Here is an 18,018-nt window from a genome sequence, read left to right on the forward strand (position 1 = left end):
CAAAAAGCTCTAGTTTCTATTTTATTGTCCATCTTTATCCTCCTCTGTTAGGATAATTCTAAGAGGGACCTAGAGGAGCTTGGAGGCCCCTCACCACCACTGTGGCTCTAACGTGTAAGTTCTTCCCTTCCTTCGCAAAGGACCCCTCAAGCTTTTTTGAACAGTGCTGGGTAACTTGATGGGGTGGGTATTCAGAGGTCCCTTAGAAGAGGCTGTAGAAGCCATAGATCCTTTCCCTCTCTAAAATGGGACACCGGCAAACACAATAGTTTGCTCGTAATTTCAGGATATCCTGTCCCACCTGACGACCTGCTCTGGAAGTTAAAAGGCGGAGGTGGGTTTGCGGGTGAGAGAAAACAAGCGGGAGGGAAAAGCAGAGCAACACTCTAGGACCTGTTTCCCTTCCCAAGTGCACATTCCTCCGCCTCAGTCCCGCTCCCGCCGCCTCCACCGCCAGCGGAGGCCCTGGTCTCCCGTTCCAACTATTCCAACCATCCTAGAAAGGGTGGGGCGCTCGGCTCTTGGGTCCCCCTGGGCTGCCCCTCCTTCTCCAGCATCGGTCTCCCCTTCTGCCCCGGTCCCTCCCTTTCTGAGGTCGGGCCAGCCAATGGGCGACGAGACTCCGGGGTTTGGCCTGGGATTCGGGGAACTCACCGATCCCCCGCCCCACAGTTCTGGCCACCATCCCGGTGCGCACGGACGTGGCTCGAGTTTCCTCAGTGCTCTCTCTCGCTCTTCCTCTTCTCCGGGTCTCCCGCTCCCGCTTCAGCTCCATCCGGCCGGCCCCGCACGGCTCCGGGCAGCCATGGAGGACACCCAGCTCCACATCATCGAGCAGCCGCTTTCCGGGTACCCCGACGCCGGGGACCAGGGGTCCTCCACCATGGGGGCTCCGGCGGCCGAGGAGCCGTCGGGGGCCGGTTCTGAGGAGCTGATCAAATCAGACCAGGTGAACGGCGTGCTGGTACTGAGCCTTCTGGACAAAATCATCGGCGCCGTCGACCAGATCCAACTGACCCAAGCTCAGCTGGAGGAGCGGCAGGCGGAGATGGAGGGCGCCGTGCAGAGCATCCAAGGCGAGCTGAGCAAGCTGGGCAAGGCGCACGCCACCACGAGCAACACCGTGAGCAAGTTGCTGGAGAAGGTGCGCAAGGTCAGCGTCAACGTGAAGACCGTGCGCGGCAGCCTGGAGCGCCAGGCCGGCCAGATCAAGAAGCTGGAGGTCAACGAGGCCGAGCTGCTGAGGCGCCGCAACTTTAAAGTCATGATCTACCAGGTGAGCTGGCGGGCGGACCGCGCCCAGAGGCCCGGCGTCCCCCGCCCGGGGCTCAGGGTAGGGGTATCTGCCTGCGGCGCGGCTCTTGCGGCAGCCTGACCCGGCTCGGGGGATCCACCCTCTTTCCACGAGCGCTGCTGGGGTGGGGTGGGTGGGCGGGTGGCGGGCTCCTGGAGCGCTCAGAGGGGCGCACGGTGCACACCGCTGCTCCTCACCTAGCCGCTACCTCCGGTGTCTAACGCGTAGCGGAACCGAGTTAGGGGGCTGGACTCAGAGACACTGCGCCCCGCAGATCGCTCCCGACCTAGCTTGTCAAAAGTCTTCCTACTTGGAGGAAGTTTTGCGGAGAGCCGGGGTGCCTGGCGACCACTGGGGCCCGCTGTAAGCGGACACGGGCGGCGCGGCCCGGGTTTGGGGCCTCCGGCGCTGCCCGCCCGATATAGCGGGTGATTCAAGGCTCAGGCACGCATCGCGGGGGCTGCGCCAGGCGAGGGACGCGGCTGCCAGCACGCCCCCACGGACCCCGCATCGGCCTCGGCCGCCCACGCCGCCCCTCGCTGCGATCCTCTCCCGCCTCCCGGCACTTTCGGCCTTTAGGGACACCCTAACCCGCGGCGCGCCCCTACTCCTCGGCCTGTTGGAAGCAGCCGCGCGAGGGTGGTGCCGCGGCGTGACGAGTCCTGAAGGGGCTGGTGGAGGGGAGGGGACAACACCCCCAACCTTGGCCCCGCGGTCGGGGCGCGGTGAATCACCCCGCATGCCTGCGGGGGCGGCCGAGGAGCCGGAGGACAAGCGGCCGGAGGCTGGCGCGCCCCAGGCTCCGCCCAGTCAGCTTGTTGCTTCCTTTGCACCTCTCCCCATTCTTCCCGCCTGGAAAAAAATGGGAGTTTTTGTATCCTAACCCCAAGTAAACCAGGGCATCTCAGGATCGCTGTTCTTCTCCACTCTGTCGCCCAAATTCCATTAGGGACGGGTCTGACCCGAGGGCTCGGTGATCTTGGGTGGGGTGGGAACGTGCCAAGCCTCGTATTTCTGCTTCCCTCGGGCCTGGTTGATGTTCCCACCCCAAGGAGGTGAGATCGAGGGGGCCGAGGGGTTAATCTATGTCCCCTCGCTCCCCTCCCCACACCGAAGGGAATGGGAAAAAAAGAAGGCCCGACTTCCCACATCCCCCCAGGGAGAGGGCCTCTGTCTGGGAGATGTGGTTTCACTGACAGCTCAGAGGCCCTCCTTAGCTGTGTTCTGAGTGACCATCAGGGATGCCGCGAGGTCCTTGGTTTGGTCAATGTGGTGGAGCTAAGAGAAATGCAGATTGAAACAAGCAAGTTCGGAGGCAGTAGATATAAGTGAGCTGGCACTCATCTGAGAATAAGGTGGTGGGACAGAGGCTGCAAGGTTGCTCCCCCCTTTCTCCTCCCCCCAGGAACTCCTCCCAAGAGGTACTCGACCTTTAAACAGTTTACTTCACTGCCCCCCCCCCCCCCCAAATAGCACTAACTGATAGAAAACATTTACCCAGAATTGTTTCTACTGAATTTAACTGCTCTGAGGAAGCAGAATGGGGTGAGGTAGGCGGGTGAGATTTTTTAAGATAACTGCCTAGCACTGGGGTGCATCAAACGAAGGAGAAGAGGGCAGGGTTCTGGGACAGCGGGCCCCCTCTATCTTCTCTCCAGAGCCTGGTGTGGGAGAGAGGAGTCACGAAGGGCTTGGATGGTTGACCCTTCTCATTCAAAATGTCCCAGACCACAGGACCTGGGAAAGTTCTCAGCCTGGAGGTAAACCTCCTTATGTCAAAGATGGAGATTCTGAGAGACTTCTGTGCAGAGGCCAACGGTGTGTCTGTTACTGCCTCTAGCCAGTTGGCACAGATTGTGTATCTGTGTATTGTGTATCCACGGTGGGGAGTGGGGCTTAATCACAGGGTGGCTTTGATTGCATCAAGGCCAGTAGGGGACAGAGGGTTGACGTAGAAGGAATGACTCAAGCTGGAGACCCTGAGCCCCCAAACCACAAGGGAAATAACTAATACCTAAAGTGGTCCCAACCCCACAGTGAAGCTCTGGGAAAAAAATTCCAGCAACATGGGTGGGGCCCAAGGCAGCAGAACTTCCCTGAGTTACAGAGCAGATGTTCCAGGTGGGGGTGAGGGGGTGGGGTACTCAGCTGTTGGAGGAAAGCAGAGGCTGCTCCTCCCTGAGGTCTGCAGGCCTGGGAAGAGAATGAGGTAAAAATAGCCTCATGCCTTGGCAGACCTAATAGGGAAGCTTGGGGGCAGCAACATTTATGATAAAGTTGGGCTGAGGGGGTAGGATGTTTGGGTGGCCAGGCAGAGAGATCTGGGGAAAGGCTGTCCTGGGATGATGTGAGTTTTCCAGTTGGGGAGGGGATGTGGTGTTCCCCACTGCAGAGCCGGGAGGTGATGATGTGGCAAAAGGGAGATGTGGAGGGAGCCTGAAGGGGTGGGAAGGCCCCAGCTGTGGGATCAGGCCATTTGGTTTACCACACCTTTTTCCTGGGGGATAACAGAGGGAATCCCTTGTGTGGTCCCACCCAAATTCAGGGAACTGCTAGGCATAATGATTTCACAGGTTAAGTTTGCATTTGACATCCCTCCCCTTCACACACACACACACACACACACACACACATGAAATTCAGCCCCTCCCATCACAGGATATCAGAGCCCTCACCTTGAACTCACTTCTGAGTCATTATTGTCCTTCTTTGGCATTTCCCTCCTTGTCTCCCAAACAAAAACAGCAGTTTGGCGTCCCATCCTATCAGGCAACACCTCACTAGGCAACAACAGCCAGTGAGGGAGAGAAGTGAATCCTACTAGTAAATGAGGGGTCAGTGGACCAAGAACTGCTAGGAAGACCAGGCCAAATACAGCCCCTTGCAAACAGGAGCGGCTGTGCTCAGTAAGGAGGGCTTCCCAGATGGCTCAGCAGTAAACAATCTGCCTGCCAAGCAGGAGATTCTGGTTCGATTCCTGGCTCAGGAAAGAAATGTCAACCCACTGCAGTATTCTTGCTTGGAAAATCCCATGGACGGAGGAGCCTGGCAGGCTACAGTTCATGGGGTCGCAAAGAGTCAGACATGACTGAATGACTTCACTAGCTAGCTAGTCCTCTTGCCTGGACATTTGCATGGACAGGGGAACCTAGTGGGCAATAGACCATAGGGTCGAAAACAGTTGGATACAGCTCAGTGAACAAAGAGCAGCAGCAACAGTGCTCATTAAGGAGCTAATTCTCCCAAGCCAATTCTCCTAATCCTAATACCCAATCCTAGTTTGGATGTTATTAGAGTTCTTTTAGAATCCAGAAAGGGAGGCTAAAATGGAAATAAACGTGTTCTGAAGTAGTTTTGATGAAGCAGTTAGTGACCTACATTTGGACCCATCAGACCTGCTCCAAGGGCTTGAGGGCAGGACCAGGACACATTTAAGGGCTTAGGTGGCACATGAGCATCAAAGGGGTAGAAACCAGGGCTGGCGTGAGGGCCTGCTGGCTTCTCCTCCTCAAATCCTAACCCAGACTATAGCTCCTCCCTGGGCTCAAAGCAAATTGGGGCTACCTGGTTCCAGAAGAAGCCCACACTTTTGTCCAAAAAAATCATCCCAACTTGGGGCTCTGGTCCCTCTCACCCCTTGGCGACCTAGTGGAGAGTGTTTACCATACGCTTCCTCCAAAAAGCTAAGTTTGGGTTGTTTTTCCTGGTCACTGGATACAAATGTTAGTTGCTCAGTTGTGTCTGACTCTGCAACCCCATGGACTGTAGCACGCCATGCTCCTCTGTCCACTGAATTCTCCAGGCAAGAATACTGGAGTTGGTTGCCATTCCCTTCTCCAGGGGATCTTCCTGACCCAAGGATCGAATCCGAGTCTCCCACATCATGGGCAGATTCTTTACTGTCTGAACCACCAGAGAATCCAAAAATTTACCACTGGATCCAAAACAGGGAGCATATTCTTAGAGGTATTCCTAAGACCAAAGGAAATCATACTCTTCCCTCTGATTTTTTTAGTGAAGTCTGACTATTGTAAAGGTCAAAATCAGAAAAGGAGGAAATGGGCAATTGATAGGGAGAGGGAATGTTGTTGCTAGGCAGCCAACCACAAAGATGAGTGGTGGTTTGTTCCATTATTTTTAACTACCATTATGAATAGTTCATCATTCTGTCACTATAGACTTTTTGAGTTGGAGGATGCTTTGGAGATAGTCAACTTCAGCTGTTTCATTTTGTAGTGGAGGAAGCTGAGGTCCCCAGAGGGGAAGTCACTTGCCTATTGCCACTCAAGCATTTGGGGGTCAAAGCTGAGGCAAGGGCCCAGGTGTACCCCCTTCTTCTGCTATACTCTCTGCTCCTTGCTTCCTCCTTCTTTTCTTGGGCTATGCAGCAGAAATCGGGGTGGGGGGAGGCTAGCCCTCAGCAAGGACAGTCCTGGCTTCTTCATTCTCTGAGGGAGATAGCTGCACAGTTCTGGCACTGGGACAAATGTGTGTGTGTGTGTGTGTGTGTGTGTGTGTGTGTGTGTATGAAGGCACATGTGTTAGGATGTGTATGCGTGAAGGTGTGTGTGAGGGTGTGCATGTGAGGGTGTGTGTGGGGGTATGTGTGGAGGTGTGTGTGTAAGGGTGTGTGTGTGAGAGCGTTGTGTGTGAGGGTGTGGGGGGTATGTGTGGAGGTGTGTGTAAGGGTGTGTGTGTGAGAGCACTTGTGTGTGAGGGTGTGTGTGTTGAGGGTGTGTGTGAGGGAATGTGTGTGTGTGAGGGAGTGTGTGTGAGAGTGCTTGTGTGAAGGTGTGTGTGAGGGGGTGTGTGGGGGTATGTGTAGAGGTGTGTGTGTGAGGGTGTGTGTGTGAGAGCACTCATGTGTGAAGGTGTGTGTGTTGAGGGTGTGTGTGAGGGAATGTGTGTGTGTGTGAGGGTGCGTGTGGGGGGTATGTGTGGAGGTGTGTGTGTAAGGGTGTGTGAGTGAGAGCACTTGTGTATGAGGGTGTGTGTGTTGAGGGTGTGTGTGAGGGAATGTGTGTGTGTGTGAGGGTGTGTGTGTGTGTGTGAGGGTGTGTGTGTGCAGTGTTAGCTGAGTGGCTAAGGTGGGTGGCCATAGCTGCTCAGCCTCATAGTGCTGAAGCTGAGGCAATGTGTAGTCACCTGGCCCAATGGCTGTGGAGGGGAGGGGTGCAGGGTGTACGGAGTGGAGCTCTCCGGCCAGCAGGGACCACATCGGCTCCTTTCTCCTCAGCCTCCCGCCACTCCCCTCTTCTCCCTGTATCCTACAGGGAAGGTGGGCACTTGCTGTGTTGGGTTTTGTGGCTGCACACCTTAACACTGTTGTCGCTGGAGTCTGGCAGTGCCCACAAATGTCCCTCTCCCCTGACTTCTCATGACTCCAGAGCAAGAGCGGCAGCTCAGCCCCTCAGGAGGGAGAGTTGGGAGCTGCTGCTGGGTGCCTCAGGACCTAGGCTCATGGGTCATTAAAACAGCTTGTTTTTTTTTTCTTTTGGCCCTCCCAAAAGACATGGCATGCGGGATCTTAATTCCCCAACCAGGGATTGAACCTGTGCCCCCTTCAGTGGAAGCGAGAAGCCCTAACCACTGGACCACTAGAGAATGCCCAAAATTAGCTTGGTTTTTGATCCTGATTTCTCTGTGCTCCTGGGTGTCTGATAGCCCATGAGTCGGGGGTGGGGGGTGGCTGATGGGAGGAAGGGAGGCAGGAGATGGGGATTAGGCCAAAGGGAAATAGCCAGGACGTCCCTCGTCCATGCCTCGCCCTCCTTATCCGGGGCGGTGCCCATGCCCACCCTGCCTGGGGGAATAACTGGGATCAGCTGCCTCTGACTCAAGACAGTGAAGTTGTTTGCCTTCTCTTTTCCTCCTTGGAGACTCCTCAGATGGAGTCTAAAAAGTGGCCTCTTAGAAAACTCCTTCCCCGCCCCCAGCAGCCTCTTGCCTCCACCACTCCAACCCCTCATAGCATCATTCCACGACCATAGCTGGGTCGGGGTAGAAGGCAGGAGACCAAGGATGGGACTGGGGAAGATTCTAGAGGGTGGATGGGACGGGGTTCTGATTAAATTGTGCTTATTAATTCACGGGCCTGGGTTTGTCCCCATTTCCACTCCAGGGCCCTCTTGATGGAGCCTTGAAAGTGTGGTGTCTTTCCATCCTAATATTTGTGTGCTCCCCTCCCCTCTACTCACCAGCCCCAGTTCTGCATGCCAACCAAGGCCTCCTCCTCCCACACCCATCCGCACCCACCCCAAGCCCCACTTAAACCCCTTTTCCTCATCTTAGCCCAAGAAGAAGCTGAATGCACCCTCAGACCGGGCCACACCCAAGATCGTGCCTTTTGATCTTCTGCCTGAGACTGAGCCTTTTGACCTGAAGCCTGAGACAGTGCCTGACCTCCCACCCTTTGACCAGACGCCTAGGACCCTGCCCTATTACCCAGAGCCCACTGGGCCTCTGCCCACCCCTGAGGAGCCGACAGCCGGTGGGGGTACTTAGGGTCTCCTGGCTCATGTGGGGCCGTGGGCGTGGCATGTCATGAATCCAGTCCAGCTCACTGCTTAGCAGCGGCCAGTCTGGAATGGCCAGTCTCTTCTAAGCCACTGCCTCTTGTGAGTGGGTGATGGGTACTGTGCAAACACTCGCATTATGGAATGTTCAGGCAATCGGGTGGGCGGTCACGGGAAAGGGCGCTCCTCTACTTCTTGGCTTCCATCTTAATAGTAAATGCTCCAGACACCATACCTGAGTTGCACCCACTCCTGACTTCATGAGATTGCCTGCAACTTCCATGCTTCTGGTTTTTTCTTATTTAATTGGAAGACAATTACTTTACAATATTGTGATTTTTTGCCATACCTCAGCACGAATCGGCCATAGGTATACACGTGTCCCCTCCATCCTGAACCCTGCCCAGGCTTCTGATTGACCTTCCCCCCACTTCCACCTCCTCCTCAGGGACAGGCCAGTTTGGCTCAAGGGCCAGTTTTACAGAGGGCCCTCATGAGGCCCAGGCCAGGGGTCTGTTCTGTGCCCTTTCCATGCCCCTCCCTGCAGCTAGGGAAAACTTTTACACTTATTTTTTCCAGTTTTTTTTTTTTTTTTTTCCAGAAAATGTTTTGCAAAGAGATCCCTTATGTTTGCCAGATCCTGCCTTTGGCAGGGCACCCAAAAGCTGCCAACTCAGAGAGGCCAGGAGGGGGTACACTTTTGCTGGATCTGGCCTACCTATGGCACAGTGTTTCTCCATTTTTTTTTTTTCACATGATCATTCTACTAAGGAGTCCTTTTAGACATTTTTCTTCCTAATTGTCCTCTTCCCCATGAAATTTTAACACTATAGATATACTATATATACCTGGACTCCCCCAACACCCCACCCAAGAACCAATTTCCACCCACTTTGGGGCAACATCCTCCCACATGCTAGAGTGTCATGCTAGAGCAGAAAAAAAGGTCCCTTCTGCCTTCAGTGTCTCTCACCCCCTTGTCCTGACCACCTAAAGTAGAGGTCCCGAGTTTTTAAGACTTCCCTATCTCTCACCTCTCCCTTAGTCTGCACCCTCCTCTGACACATGCTCTGCCCAGATCCCAGGTCTCCGAATGACCTCTCCAGTATCTTCGCTGGTCATTCCAGGCAGTGGTTGGGAACGGAACTGGCTAGCTCTAAGTCAAGAAAGACCCTACCCAGAGCCATATCATACATGTCCCTTCTCCCTGACAAATGTGAAGTGCCTGGCCAAGGACCAGGCACGAAGTAGGTGCTTGAGTAAATCACATAAAAATCTTCCTAAGGCAGAGGAGCTTAAGTTTATATAGTGAGGTTGGGGAGAGGAGAGGAAGGGGCTGGAAGCTGTCTTATGGCTCCTCTTAAATTCATCCCAGACTGGTGCTTTCCTGGGTTGGGGAGCTGTGTGTGCTTGGTGGGGGGTCGGGGGGAGACAATGGAAGCTGTGCATGCTTTTGTTCAGACCTGGTCATTAAAGCTAACTCTGGAAACCAAGCCTGTTGGGACTGGTGGTTTTGTTTAATAAAAATATAGAAACAGAACAAGCAGAGCTCTCCCTTCTTGCCACCCTGAGGCCCCTCCTATGACTTAGGAGCTCTGCCAGGGAAATAGGGGTGGGACAGGGGTGCCCGGCCTCTGTGCCCAGGGTTGGGGGAGGTGCTTTGGGATTCTGTTGCTGGTTGTTGTAGCAACAGGCGAAACGGGTGGGCCCAAGACAGCACTCCAAAGCTGTGAGTCATAGGGGAAACCTGGCTTGGAAACAGAGAGAAAAGACAAAATCCATTAATGGAGGGAAAAAGCTAAAGTCATAGTGGTATACCCTCTCCAGGGCCAATTCACTGGATATTATCTCGGACTTAGGTCAAATGGTTTCTTTCCCTATCCCCTGACCTTCCACCAAGAAAGCAGTTCCTCTGGTGTAAGCTATTGCTCTAGAGGAAGCCTCATGATGAAGGGCAATATATATATATATATATATATATATATATATATATATATATATACACACACACACACATACACCATTCTAGTCTGGCGGAGACAACTCCAAATCCTCCCCTCACTGGGATTGCTCCCTGATGTTGTATTTGAGACCTCTCATCAGGCACTAAGAAGATGGGATTGGCTACAAGAAGTCTGGAACTCTCTCTCCAGCCTTGTTCACAATTCAAGCTTTATCTAAGAAGCCACAGGCCAGGAAAACCAGCCAGCTCAGGCTTTAGGGGTTGGACAGAGCAAAGGGGAGAATCAGGGGTGCCAGGGTGGGGCACAGAGACAATGTGGATCTGTTTTCCAGCAGCAGGGACTGTTTTCTGGCTCTTCCCCACCCATCACACTTAATCCTTCCCTTAATTCATCCACATTGCCTGAGCTTTAGTGAAAGGAGGCATTCTCCTAACTTTGGTGGTGTGGGTGGATTTTTAGACTAGGAGGCTGTGAAGGAGAAATCAGGGCTGACATTTTTTGATGCTAGGGCTGCCAGTAAATTCTGGGTGGAGATGAATTAAGAAGTAACAGGAAGTTTAGATGATAGTCCTAAAATGTTGTGTAAGAGAGAGGACTCTGGTAGCAGGTGGAGAGAAGTGATTGCAAAAGGAGACCCAAAGTGTACAATTGGGAATCAGAGGGACTGCTAAGACTGGCTGGGACCCTCCCACACTCAGTGAGGAAAATACCCCTTCAATGCCTCTGCAAGTGATAAGAAGCAGAGGGCTAGATAGAATGCTGAAGAATGCCCATGATAGTACCCAGCCAGCTGTGGCAGGTAGAGACTACAAGTCCCAGCATGCCCTGAGCCCAGGTCACCTTGCCTGCTGGGAGGTGTAGTTGAGTAATGAGAGCCTGAGATGGCTTGGTGCCAGCAGAGCTGGTGCCCAGTTTGGGAGAAGAGGTGAAGCCAGCATTCCTTCTTTGTCCCTGCTAATGATATTGACAGGGAGGGAAGGAAGTTGGGAGGAGGTGTTCCTAGTTTTCAATGTAAACCAGGAAACTCTGTGGGGATGTAGATGGGAGGGAAGAGGAAAGAGGTTGGGGGCTGGGGAAGGAATTTCTATAGCAGGTGGTGCAGAGATACCAAGTAGCCAACACAAATGTGTACGTGTTTGTGTGTGTTTATAGGAGGGGTCAGTTTATGTTGCCTCATTTTTCTCAGATGGGGTTTTCTTACAATTCTGCGAAACGATCTTCAGAAAACCTATTCCCTATCATTCCTTTGTACAATGTACCTAAAGAAGTGAATCTAGGTCAAAGAGACTTTTGGGTTTTGTCTTTTGGGCCAAAAACAAACCCATTCTGGGTTATGTCCTCTTTTCCTTTCTGGGCTCAATTTCCCCCCACCTTCTGGTGAGAGGTGATCCTGAGATTCTGAAATGTAGGTCCAGGGTCAGGATCTTGGAAAATCTTCCTGGAATGGAAAACAGTGCTGGTGCTGGGTCTTCCCAGTAGAAGAACTGGCTCTGAGATCTAGGATCTCGCCATTCTACTCCTGGCTCTTGAGCTCCTGTCTGGAGTGGGGGGCGGGTTGTGTAGTGAAGCAAGAATAGAAAAGCAATCCCTCCTTTCCATTCCAAGGCAGGGATGTCAGAACCAGAAGAAACCTCTAGGTTGGAAAGAAAACATGTTCTCAGCTCCCAGACAGCTTCTTCCTCTTTCCTCAATTTCTACCTAGGGGTGGAGAATGACCATTGGTGGAGCCAAGCCCTATGGGGAGAGTGGGGAGATCATAACTCTCCTTCCCTAATACTGGTTCTTCTGAAACTATACGAAGTCTGAGAAACGCGCTCCCTTGAAAGTAAACCTACCTTCAAGTTACCCTACTTCGGGGTCGCCTGAGATCGGCTGTGAGCTCACCCCTCAACCCAAACAAACTGCCCAAAGCCTTTTGGGCCTGGCTCGGGCAGTGTGGGGCCCTGTGCACCAGAGGGCGCTCTGCCCATTTCCCAAGTTCGATTGTGAGCTCTGGGAGGCAAAGGGTAAGAAGTGGTTTAACATGGGTGGTTGCAGGGCTTGAGGAGCGGGTTGGAGAGCCGCAGAGATACTTGACCGAAGTGCGAAAACAGAGGCCAGACTCTGATCCGAAGCTCGGTTTCCCTCTTTACTCTGTATATGTGCTTAGTCACTCAGTCGTGTCCAACTCTTTGCGACCCCAGGGACTGTAGCCCGCCAGGCTCCTCTGTTCATGGTGATTCTCCAGGCTAGAATACTAGAGTAGGTTGCCCTTCTCCAGGTCTACTTACTATTCATTCAACACATATTTGAGTGCTCACGAAGTGTTCAGCTCGGTGCCAGGCGCTGGGGGTACCAGCGCAGGAGTCCAGGCCAATTTCACAGGTACCACGCACTTGCCAGCATCACGGGTGCCAATGCCCGGCCCCGGGTTCGCCCAGCGTCCCCCCAAGTCTTCGCCCAACTCTCCAGCTCTGCCCCCACCCTCATCTGTTCCCTCTGATCTCCCTTTAGGATGAAGTGAAACTGCCGGCCAAAGTGAGCATAGGGAAGTCGCTGAAAGAGTCGGAGACGCTGCCCGAGAAGGAGGGCGACGAGCTGGCCGAGGGCGAGCGGCCAGAGGAGGACGCGGCGGCGCTCGAGCTGTCGTCGGACGAGGCGGTGGAGGTGGAGGAAGTCATCGAGGAGTCGCGCGCAGAGCGCATCAAGCGCAGCGGCCTGCGGCGCGTGGACGACTTCAAGAAGGCCTTCTCCAAGGAGAAGATGGAGAAGACCAAAGTGCGCACGCGCGAAAACCTGGAGAGGACCCGCCTCAAGACAAAGGAGAACCTGGAGAAGACGAGGCACACCCTGGAGAAGCGCATGAACAAGTTGGGCACGCGCCTGGTCCCCGCCGAGCGCCGCGAGAAGCTCAAGACCTCGCGAGACAAGCTGCGTAAGTCCTTCACGCCCGACCACGTGGTCTACGCGCGCTCCAAGACCGCGGTCTACAAGGTGCCGCCCTTCACGTTCCACGTCAAGAAGATCCGCGAGGGCCAGGTGGAGGTGCTGAAGGCCACGGAGATGGTGGAGGTGGGCGCCGAGGAGGAGGAGGGCGGCGCGGAGCGCGGCGAGGCAGCAGACCTGCTGCGCGGGAGCAGCCCCGACGTGCACACGCTGCTGGAGATCACGGAGGAGTCGGACGCCGTGCTGGTGGACAAGAGCGACAGCGACTGAGCCGGGCGCGGGGATGTGCCCGGAAGGCCGCGCCGCCCCGCCTCTCCCCGCCCCCGCTCCGATTCCTTTCCCTCTACGAACTTTCTCTTTCGCATTCTCTCTTTCTCGCTGCCCCAAATGGGCTGAGATGTTTCTAAATCGAGAACACCTCCCCACAACGAGCACCCCCTCCAAGTCTTACAGCTATTAAGACGAGGGGGGGGCAGCCTGCACCATGGACATCCCCAGTGTAGGCGTAGGCTGGGTGGAAATGCAGAGGGCGGTGATTCGTGTCCTGGGGATCCAAGTCGGGAATCCTAGAGGAAATTGCTGTCGTTTCCGTGATTAGGCTCAGACCTGGGGCAGGCTGCCTTCTCCCCGCCCCCCACCCCCACACACACACACACACACACACACACACACACACACACACACGCTTACCCGGCTGCTGTCACACACACACACACACACACACACACACACACACACACGCTTACCCGGCTGCTGTCATTCCTGTTCACTGAGCTCTTCTTTCTCATTCTGATCTCTGGCGGCTTCAAAGCCAAAATTACCATGAAAGGGAAGAGTGTATCCTGAAGAGGCCCCTTGCCCACACGGGAGACCCCATACTGGAAGGATTTGAAAGCAGCTTTTGGGAGTATCTAGCTGCCGTTTCTGGGGTCGCACAGTCGGACACGACTGAAGCGACTTAGCAGCAGCAGCAGCAGGGCAGTGTCAGAGAGAGAGCAGAGTAAGCCATGACCCTACATGAGGGTCTAGCACAGGCTGTATTGACGAAAGGTCCCAGTAAGGAAGGCTGGATCCAGGCAGAGCCCTGGGGGAGGGAGGGAGGGCACTTCATGTTTATGCATCTTCACAAAGGTGCACATGGCTATGGCTCTGAAGGAAAACAGAAAATAGTAGAAGGTGGAAATGGGCAAAAAGAGAATGCTCATTAGTAGCAGGAGAAACACAGGACAAGGATCCCATCTTATTGGGGTTCTCAGAGGACAGCAGGACAATTTTTCAAGACTAGTAGGTAGGGCAGTGTGAGAAACCCATCGTCCAAGAAGAGAGAGGTAAGCCTTACCCCTTCCCTCTACTGGTTATGGTGCCCCCAGGGGCAGCCCGTTTCTCATAGCCCAGAAAATTAGGGTCCCAGAAGAGGGCAGCACCAGGGTCCAGAAAGCTGGTATTATAGTTAGGAGGGAGGCTGATGGGAAAGAGACCAGATGCCAAAGGCCAGGTCACCAAGTTGAGAGCAGGAGGAGGGGAGAGGAGAGTAAGGAATTCCTGTGTGTAGGGCAGCCCGGCCTTGGCTCACTCCTGGCAGTTTCTTTTCAAGATCCTTCCCTAGAGCTAGTATCATAAAGCTGTAGAACATGCCAAGACCTCTGTAGCCTTGTGGGTTCCTCTCCTGAATCTTTGGGGTGAGAGGGGTGCTGCTTCCAATTCAAAGGCCTGACTTCTGATCAGGTTCTCCTCAGGACACTTCAGTCTCCCTGTTCTTCCCCCATAAAGGGGACTTGTCAGGAGCAAGGACACCCCCCTCACCCCCAAGTCACAGCCCAAAGAAGAGAGCTGAAGCTCCCTCCTTCTCCCCTCACCCCTTCTGCCTTATCTTTCCTGCTCTGCATTTTAGAAAATTGCAGCTAATTGTTTTAAGGGCTGGAGGGAGGGAGTCCGGGGACACACCTTTTATACAACACAAAGCTTTGCTCCCCCCTCCCCCTGACCCTTGGTTCCTTTCTCTCTTCCAAATGGTTGGAGACACATCAGCTGAGGGAGGATGGGGATTGTGGGACGAGGTTCCTTGGTGCTAAAGGGGCCTGAGTTGAGGGCAGATACAGTTTCCTGTGGGCTCTGGGGAGCCTCTCGTGTTGCTGTGTCCTGGTGAGCAGCCCGACCAATAAACCTGCTTTTCTAAAAGGATCTGTGTTGGATTGTATTCTTCGAAGGCAGTTACATAGGATGAGTTCCAGAGAACAGGAGGGAACCAGGGAATGAAAGAGAGACACTGCTAGTTTAAACGTGCAGCATTTGCCTGGATGGGAAGTGGGACTGGGGCGTTATAATTATCCCACTTAGAAATGGGAAGACATACACACAGAGTAACTTGTCTAACGTCCCATATGTGGTAAGTGCTGGAGCTGGGATTTTAAGTCAGGCACCCTGGCTCCAGTTTCACCGTGTCTATAATCCTGTAGTGTCTAGACTGCTTCTCTGCCTTCAGAGCCTTAGCCCTCCAGACCCACCCAGTTACTCTACTCAGCCTGAGCTCTGCCCCCAGCAAATTCAGGCTGCCAAATCCATCCTGTGGGAGGCAGCCTAGAGGAGGGGAAAAGTCAGAGGCTGAATGTCATAGAGAAAGGATTCTGGTGCGTGCTAGAGATGCCAGTCATAGCCACACAGCATATTTCATTCTCCCTACAGCCCTGGGATTGGCACCTCTTTCATTGTCTGTACACCCTCTCTTCCTCATGAGCAGCCAGCCCTACCTGCTCACAAGTTATGGATTTCCTAGAGCAAAGAAAACAAATTGTCATGTGAGTTCTGCCAGCATCAGAATCACCTGGGGAGGGGTGTCCAAATAAAGACAATGTCATTTCTGGAGCTGTGTCCTGGCCTTGTAGTACCACCCCAAACAAGCTGAGTCCTTCCTCAGGAACCACCCATTTCCCTTGGACTCCCCTGCTGCCGACCCTGGCAGCAAGCACGGCAGTCTTGGGTTCTAAGTCCCCCAGAAAGGGTTGGCACTCCTCCAAAAGAGATGAAACTGAGGATTAAAATTCAGAGCCTGGGAGCCATGAAGCTTCCCCTCAGCCAGGAGAACCATGCTCAGGATCCTCCTTCCTGCGGGATGCAGAGGTGCAGCTGTGAGAAGCAGGGAATGACATCGGGACCCCAGCTGTGGAGTAATGAGCTTGAGGGAAACCAGGAAGGGCCCTGGGATACCAAGCCATTGTTTACTTTTCTTACTCAAAGCAATAAGTTTCCTGGTCCTTTCCCCTTTGCTTCTATAAGCCATCCTGCTCACTGGTCCACCACACTTTCACTACCAGCCAAATTACTTTGCTGTAACTTCCCTACCCAGCTCTATTCTGGACACCATTTTGTTAGAAGTGGCCCTAATTCTCTGAAGAGCCACTTTTCTGCTGGCCCCTGTTCCATGACATTCCTCCTTTACGTCACAGTGTGGGGCCACAACTCCAGAAGCTCTGCCTAAGTCAGAAATTACTTCTTTTCTTCTTTGCTGGCAGCCGAAGGGAGGAGAAGGCTTTCATGAAATAGCTTCCTACCAATAGGATTTGATGGACATTCCAAGGTCCCATTCCCACAAAGCATCTTTTCCACCAACTGGTCATCAACTTGCCCACCCTCATTAGCACTATTTCCATGGGTTAGAATCAGACAATAAACTAGAGGTATTGTCTCTCCAAGGATCCCATCAAACATTATCTGTGTTGACCAAAAAAAAATCACAACCTAAAAGTTGAGAGTTATGTTTTCTTTGGTAGACATGAGGGCTTCAAGCCTGGGACACAGCATCTCAGATAACACTGAGAAACTGAAGAGGCAAGAGGGAGGAGCCAGGATATTAAGCAGTTTTGCAACAAAGGCCAGGTAGTCGGAACATTGAAGATTATCGTTAATTAAAGAAAACCAGACATTTCAAGTTAAAGAAATTAGTGCTTCTTTATGTGTTGATTGTTAGTCGTTCAGTCACATCCTACTCTTTGCAACCCCATGGACCTGCCAGGCTCCTCTGTCATGGAATTCTCCAGGCAAGAATACTGGAGTGGATAGTCTTTCCCTTCTCCAGGGGATCTTCCCCACCCAGGAATCAGACCCAACTCTCTCGAGTTGCATGCAGATTCTTTATGTCTGAGCCACCAACCAGGGAAGCCCTTTTTATGGACAGGAAGGTGCAAAGTCTGCACTCACTAAATTCATTCCACTGATATGCACCTCAACTGGGCCTGGTGTCCTGTGTTTTCTCATTGTGAGTCTCCTCAGGTATAGGGTAGTGGGTATAGGGGGTGGGAGGGGAGGATCCAGGAGTTTACTGCAGAATGGTGGGCAATCTTAATTTCTATCCTGAGTTCCCTCAGCACTCACTGTCAGGGTGGCTGTAGTATGACACTTGATTCAACATCTTTTGTTTACTGATAATTGTTGTTTCGTTTAGTCGCTAAGTTGTGTCCACCTCTTTTGCGACCCCATGGACTACAGTCAACCAGGCTTCTCTGTCCATGGAATTTTCCAGGAAAATTCTCCAGGGACCCTTCCCCAGTTCAGTTTAGTTCAGTAGCTCAGTCGTGTCCGACTCTGTGACCCCATGAACTACAGCATGCCAGGCTTCCCTGTCCATCACCACCCAGGGATCAAACCAGCATCTCTGCACGTGCACTGCAGGTGGATTCCTTGCCACTGAGCCACCAGGGAAGCCCTTACTGATAATGGCAGGCAGCAATCTTTGTCCACACCTGGGGTCTAAGGGAGTTCCTCTACAGATTGAGTTATCAGGTCTCTAAATAGTACTTCCAAAGTCCTTATCCCAAGAGGTAACTTTCTTCAGGGGCAGGAGAAGACAGCTGCAGCGTCTTACACTCATCCAGACCTCATTGCTCACCTGCAGTGTTTGAACTGCCTTTAGATTCTTTCTAATCTATTCCCCATGTTACTGCCAGGTAGAGATAGAGATATAAACTTATTTATATTATTTATATAGTTTATTTATGTAGATATAGGTACATAGATTTTCTTTTTTAAAGAAAACATACTTTCCAGTTTAAATGTCTTCCTTTGACCATAGGGTTAAAGTCTTTGGCATGGCTCACAAGATATCATAAGAGTCTAGCCCCATGGGACTTCCCTAGTGGTCCTGTGGCTGAGTCACCTTGCAATGCAGGGGACATGGGTTTGATCCCTGGTCTGGAAACTAAGATCCCACATGCCTAAGAGCAACTAAGCACTTATGTGCTGCAACTGCTGGGCTCACATGCCACAACTAGAGTCTGTCTGCCACAACTAAGAGCTAACACAGCCAAATAAATATATATATATATAT

At 52.9% G+C, this 18,018-nt stretch overlaps 1 protein-coding gene across 2 annotated transcripts; it reads left to right on the plus strand.

The window, feature by feature from the left end:
* The first annotated feature begins 662 nt into the window (after positions 1-662).
* CAVIN1 (caveolae associated protein 1) lies at positions 663-14,879 on the plus strand. 2 transcript variants are annotated; one of them, XM_006055748.4, is made up of 2 exons: positions 663-1,276; positions 12,267-14,879. In XM_006055748.4, exons 1-2 carry the CDS (start codon positions 806-808, stop codon positions 12,966-12,968), a joined length of 1,173 nt encoding a protein of 390 aa, XP_006055810.1. In that variant the 5' UTR covers positions 663-805; the 3' UTR covers positions 12,969-14,879. The 2 variants fall into 2 exon arrangements, with proteins under 2 accessions (XP_006055810.1, XP_006055811.2); XM_006055749.4 differs by lacking the exon at positions 12,267-14,879 and adding an exon at positions 7,586-9,349.
* The last annotated feature ends 3,139 nt before the right edge of the window (positions 14,880-18,018 follow it).

This window comes from Bubalus bubalis, chromosome 3, assembly GCF_019923935.1.
Source record: "Bubalus bubalis isolate 160015118507 breed Murrah chromosome 3, NDDB_SH_1, whole genome shotgun sequence".
Taxonomy (NCBI): Eukaryota; Metazoa; Chordata; class Mammalia; order Artiodactyla; family Bovidae; genus Bubalus; species Bubalus bubalis.

Coding starts and splice junctions, on each gene's coding strand:
- CAVIN1 (XM_006055748.4), top strand. CDS start 806: ATGGAGGACACCCAGCTCCACATCATCGAGCAGCCGCTTTCCGGGTAC. Junction 1,277..12,266: donor TTAAAGTCATGATCTACCAG/GTGAGCTGGCGG, acceptor ATCTCCCTTTAG/GATGAAGTGAAACTGCCGGC.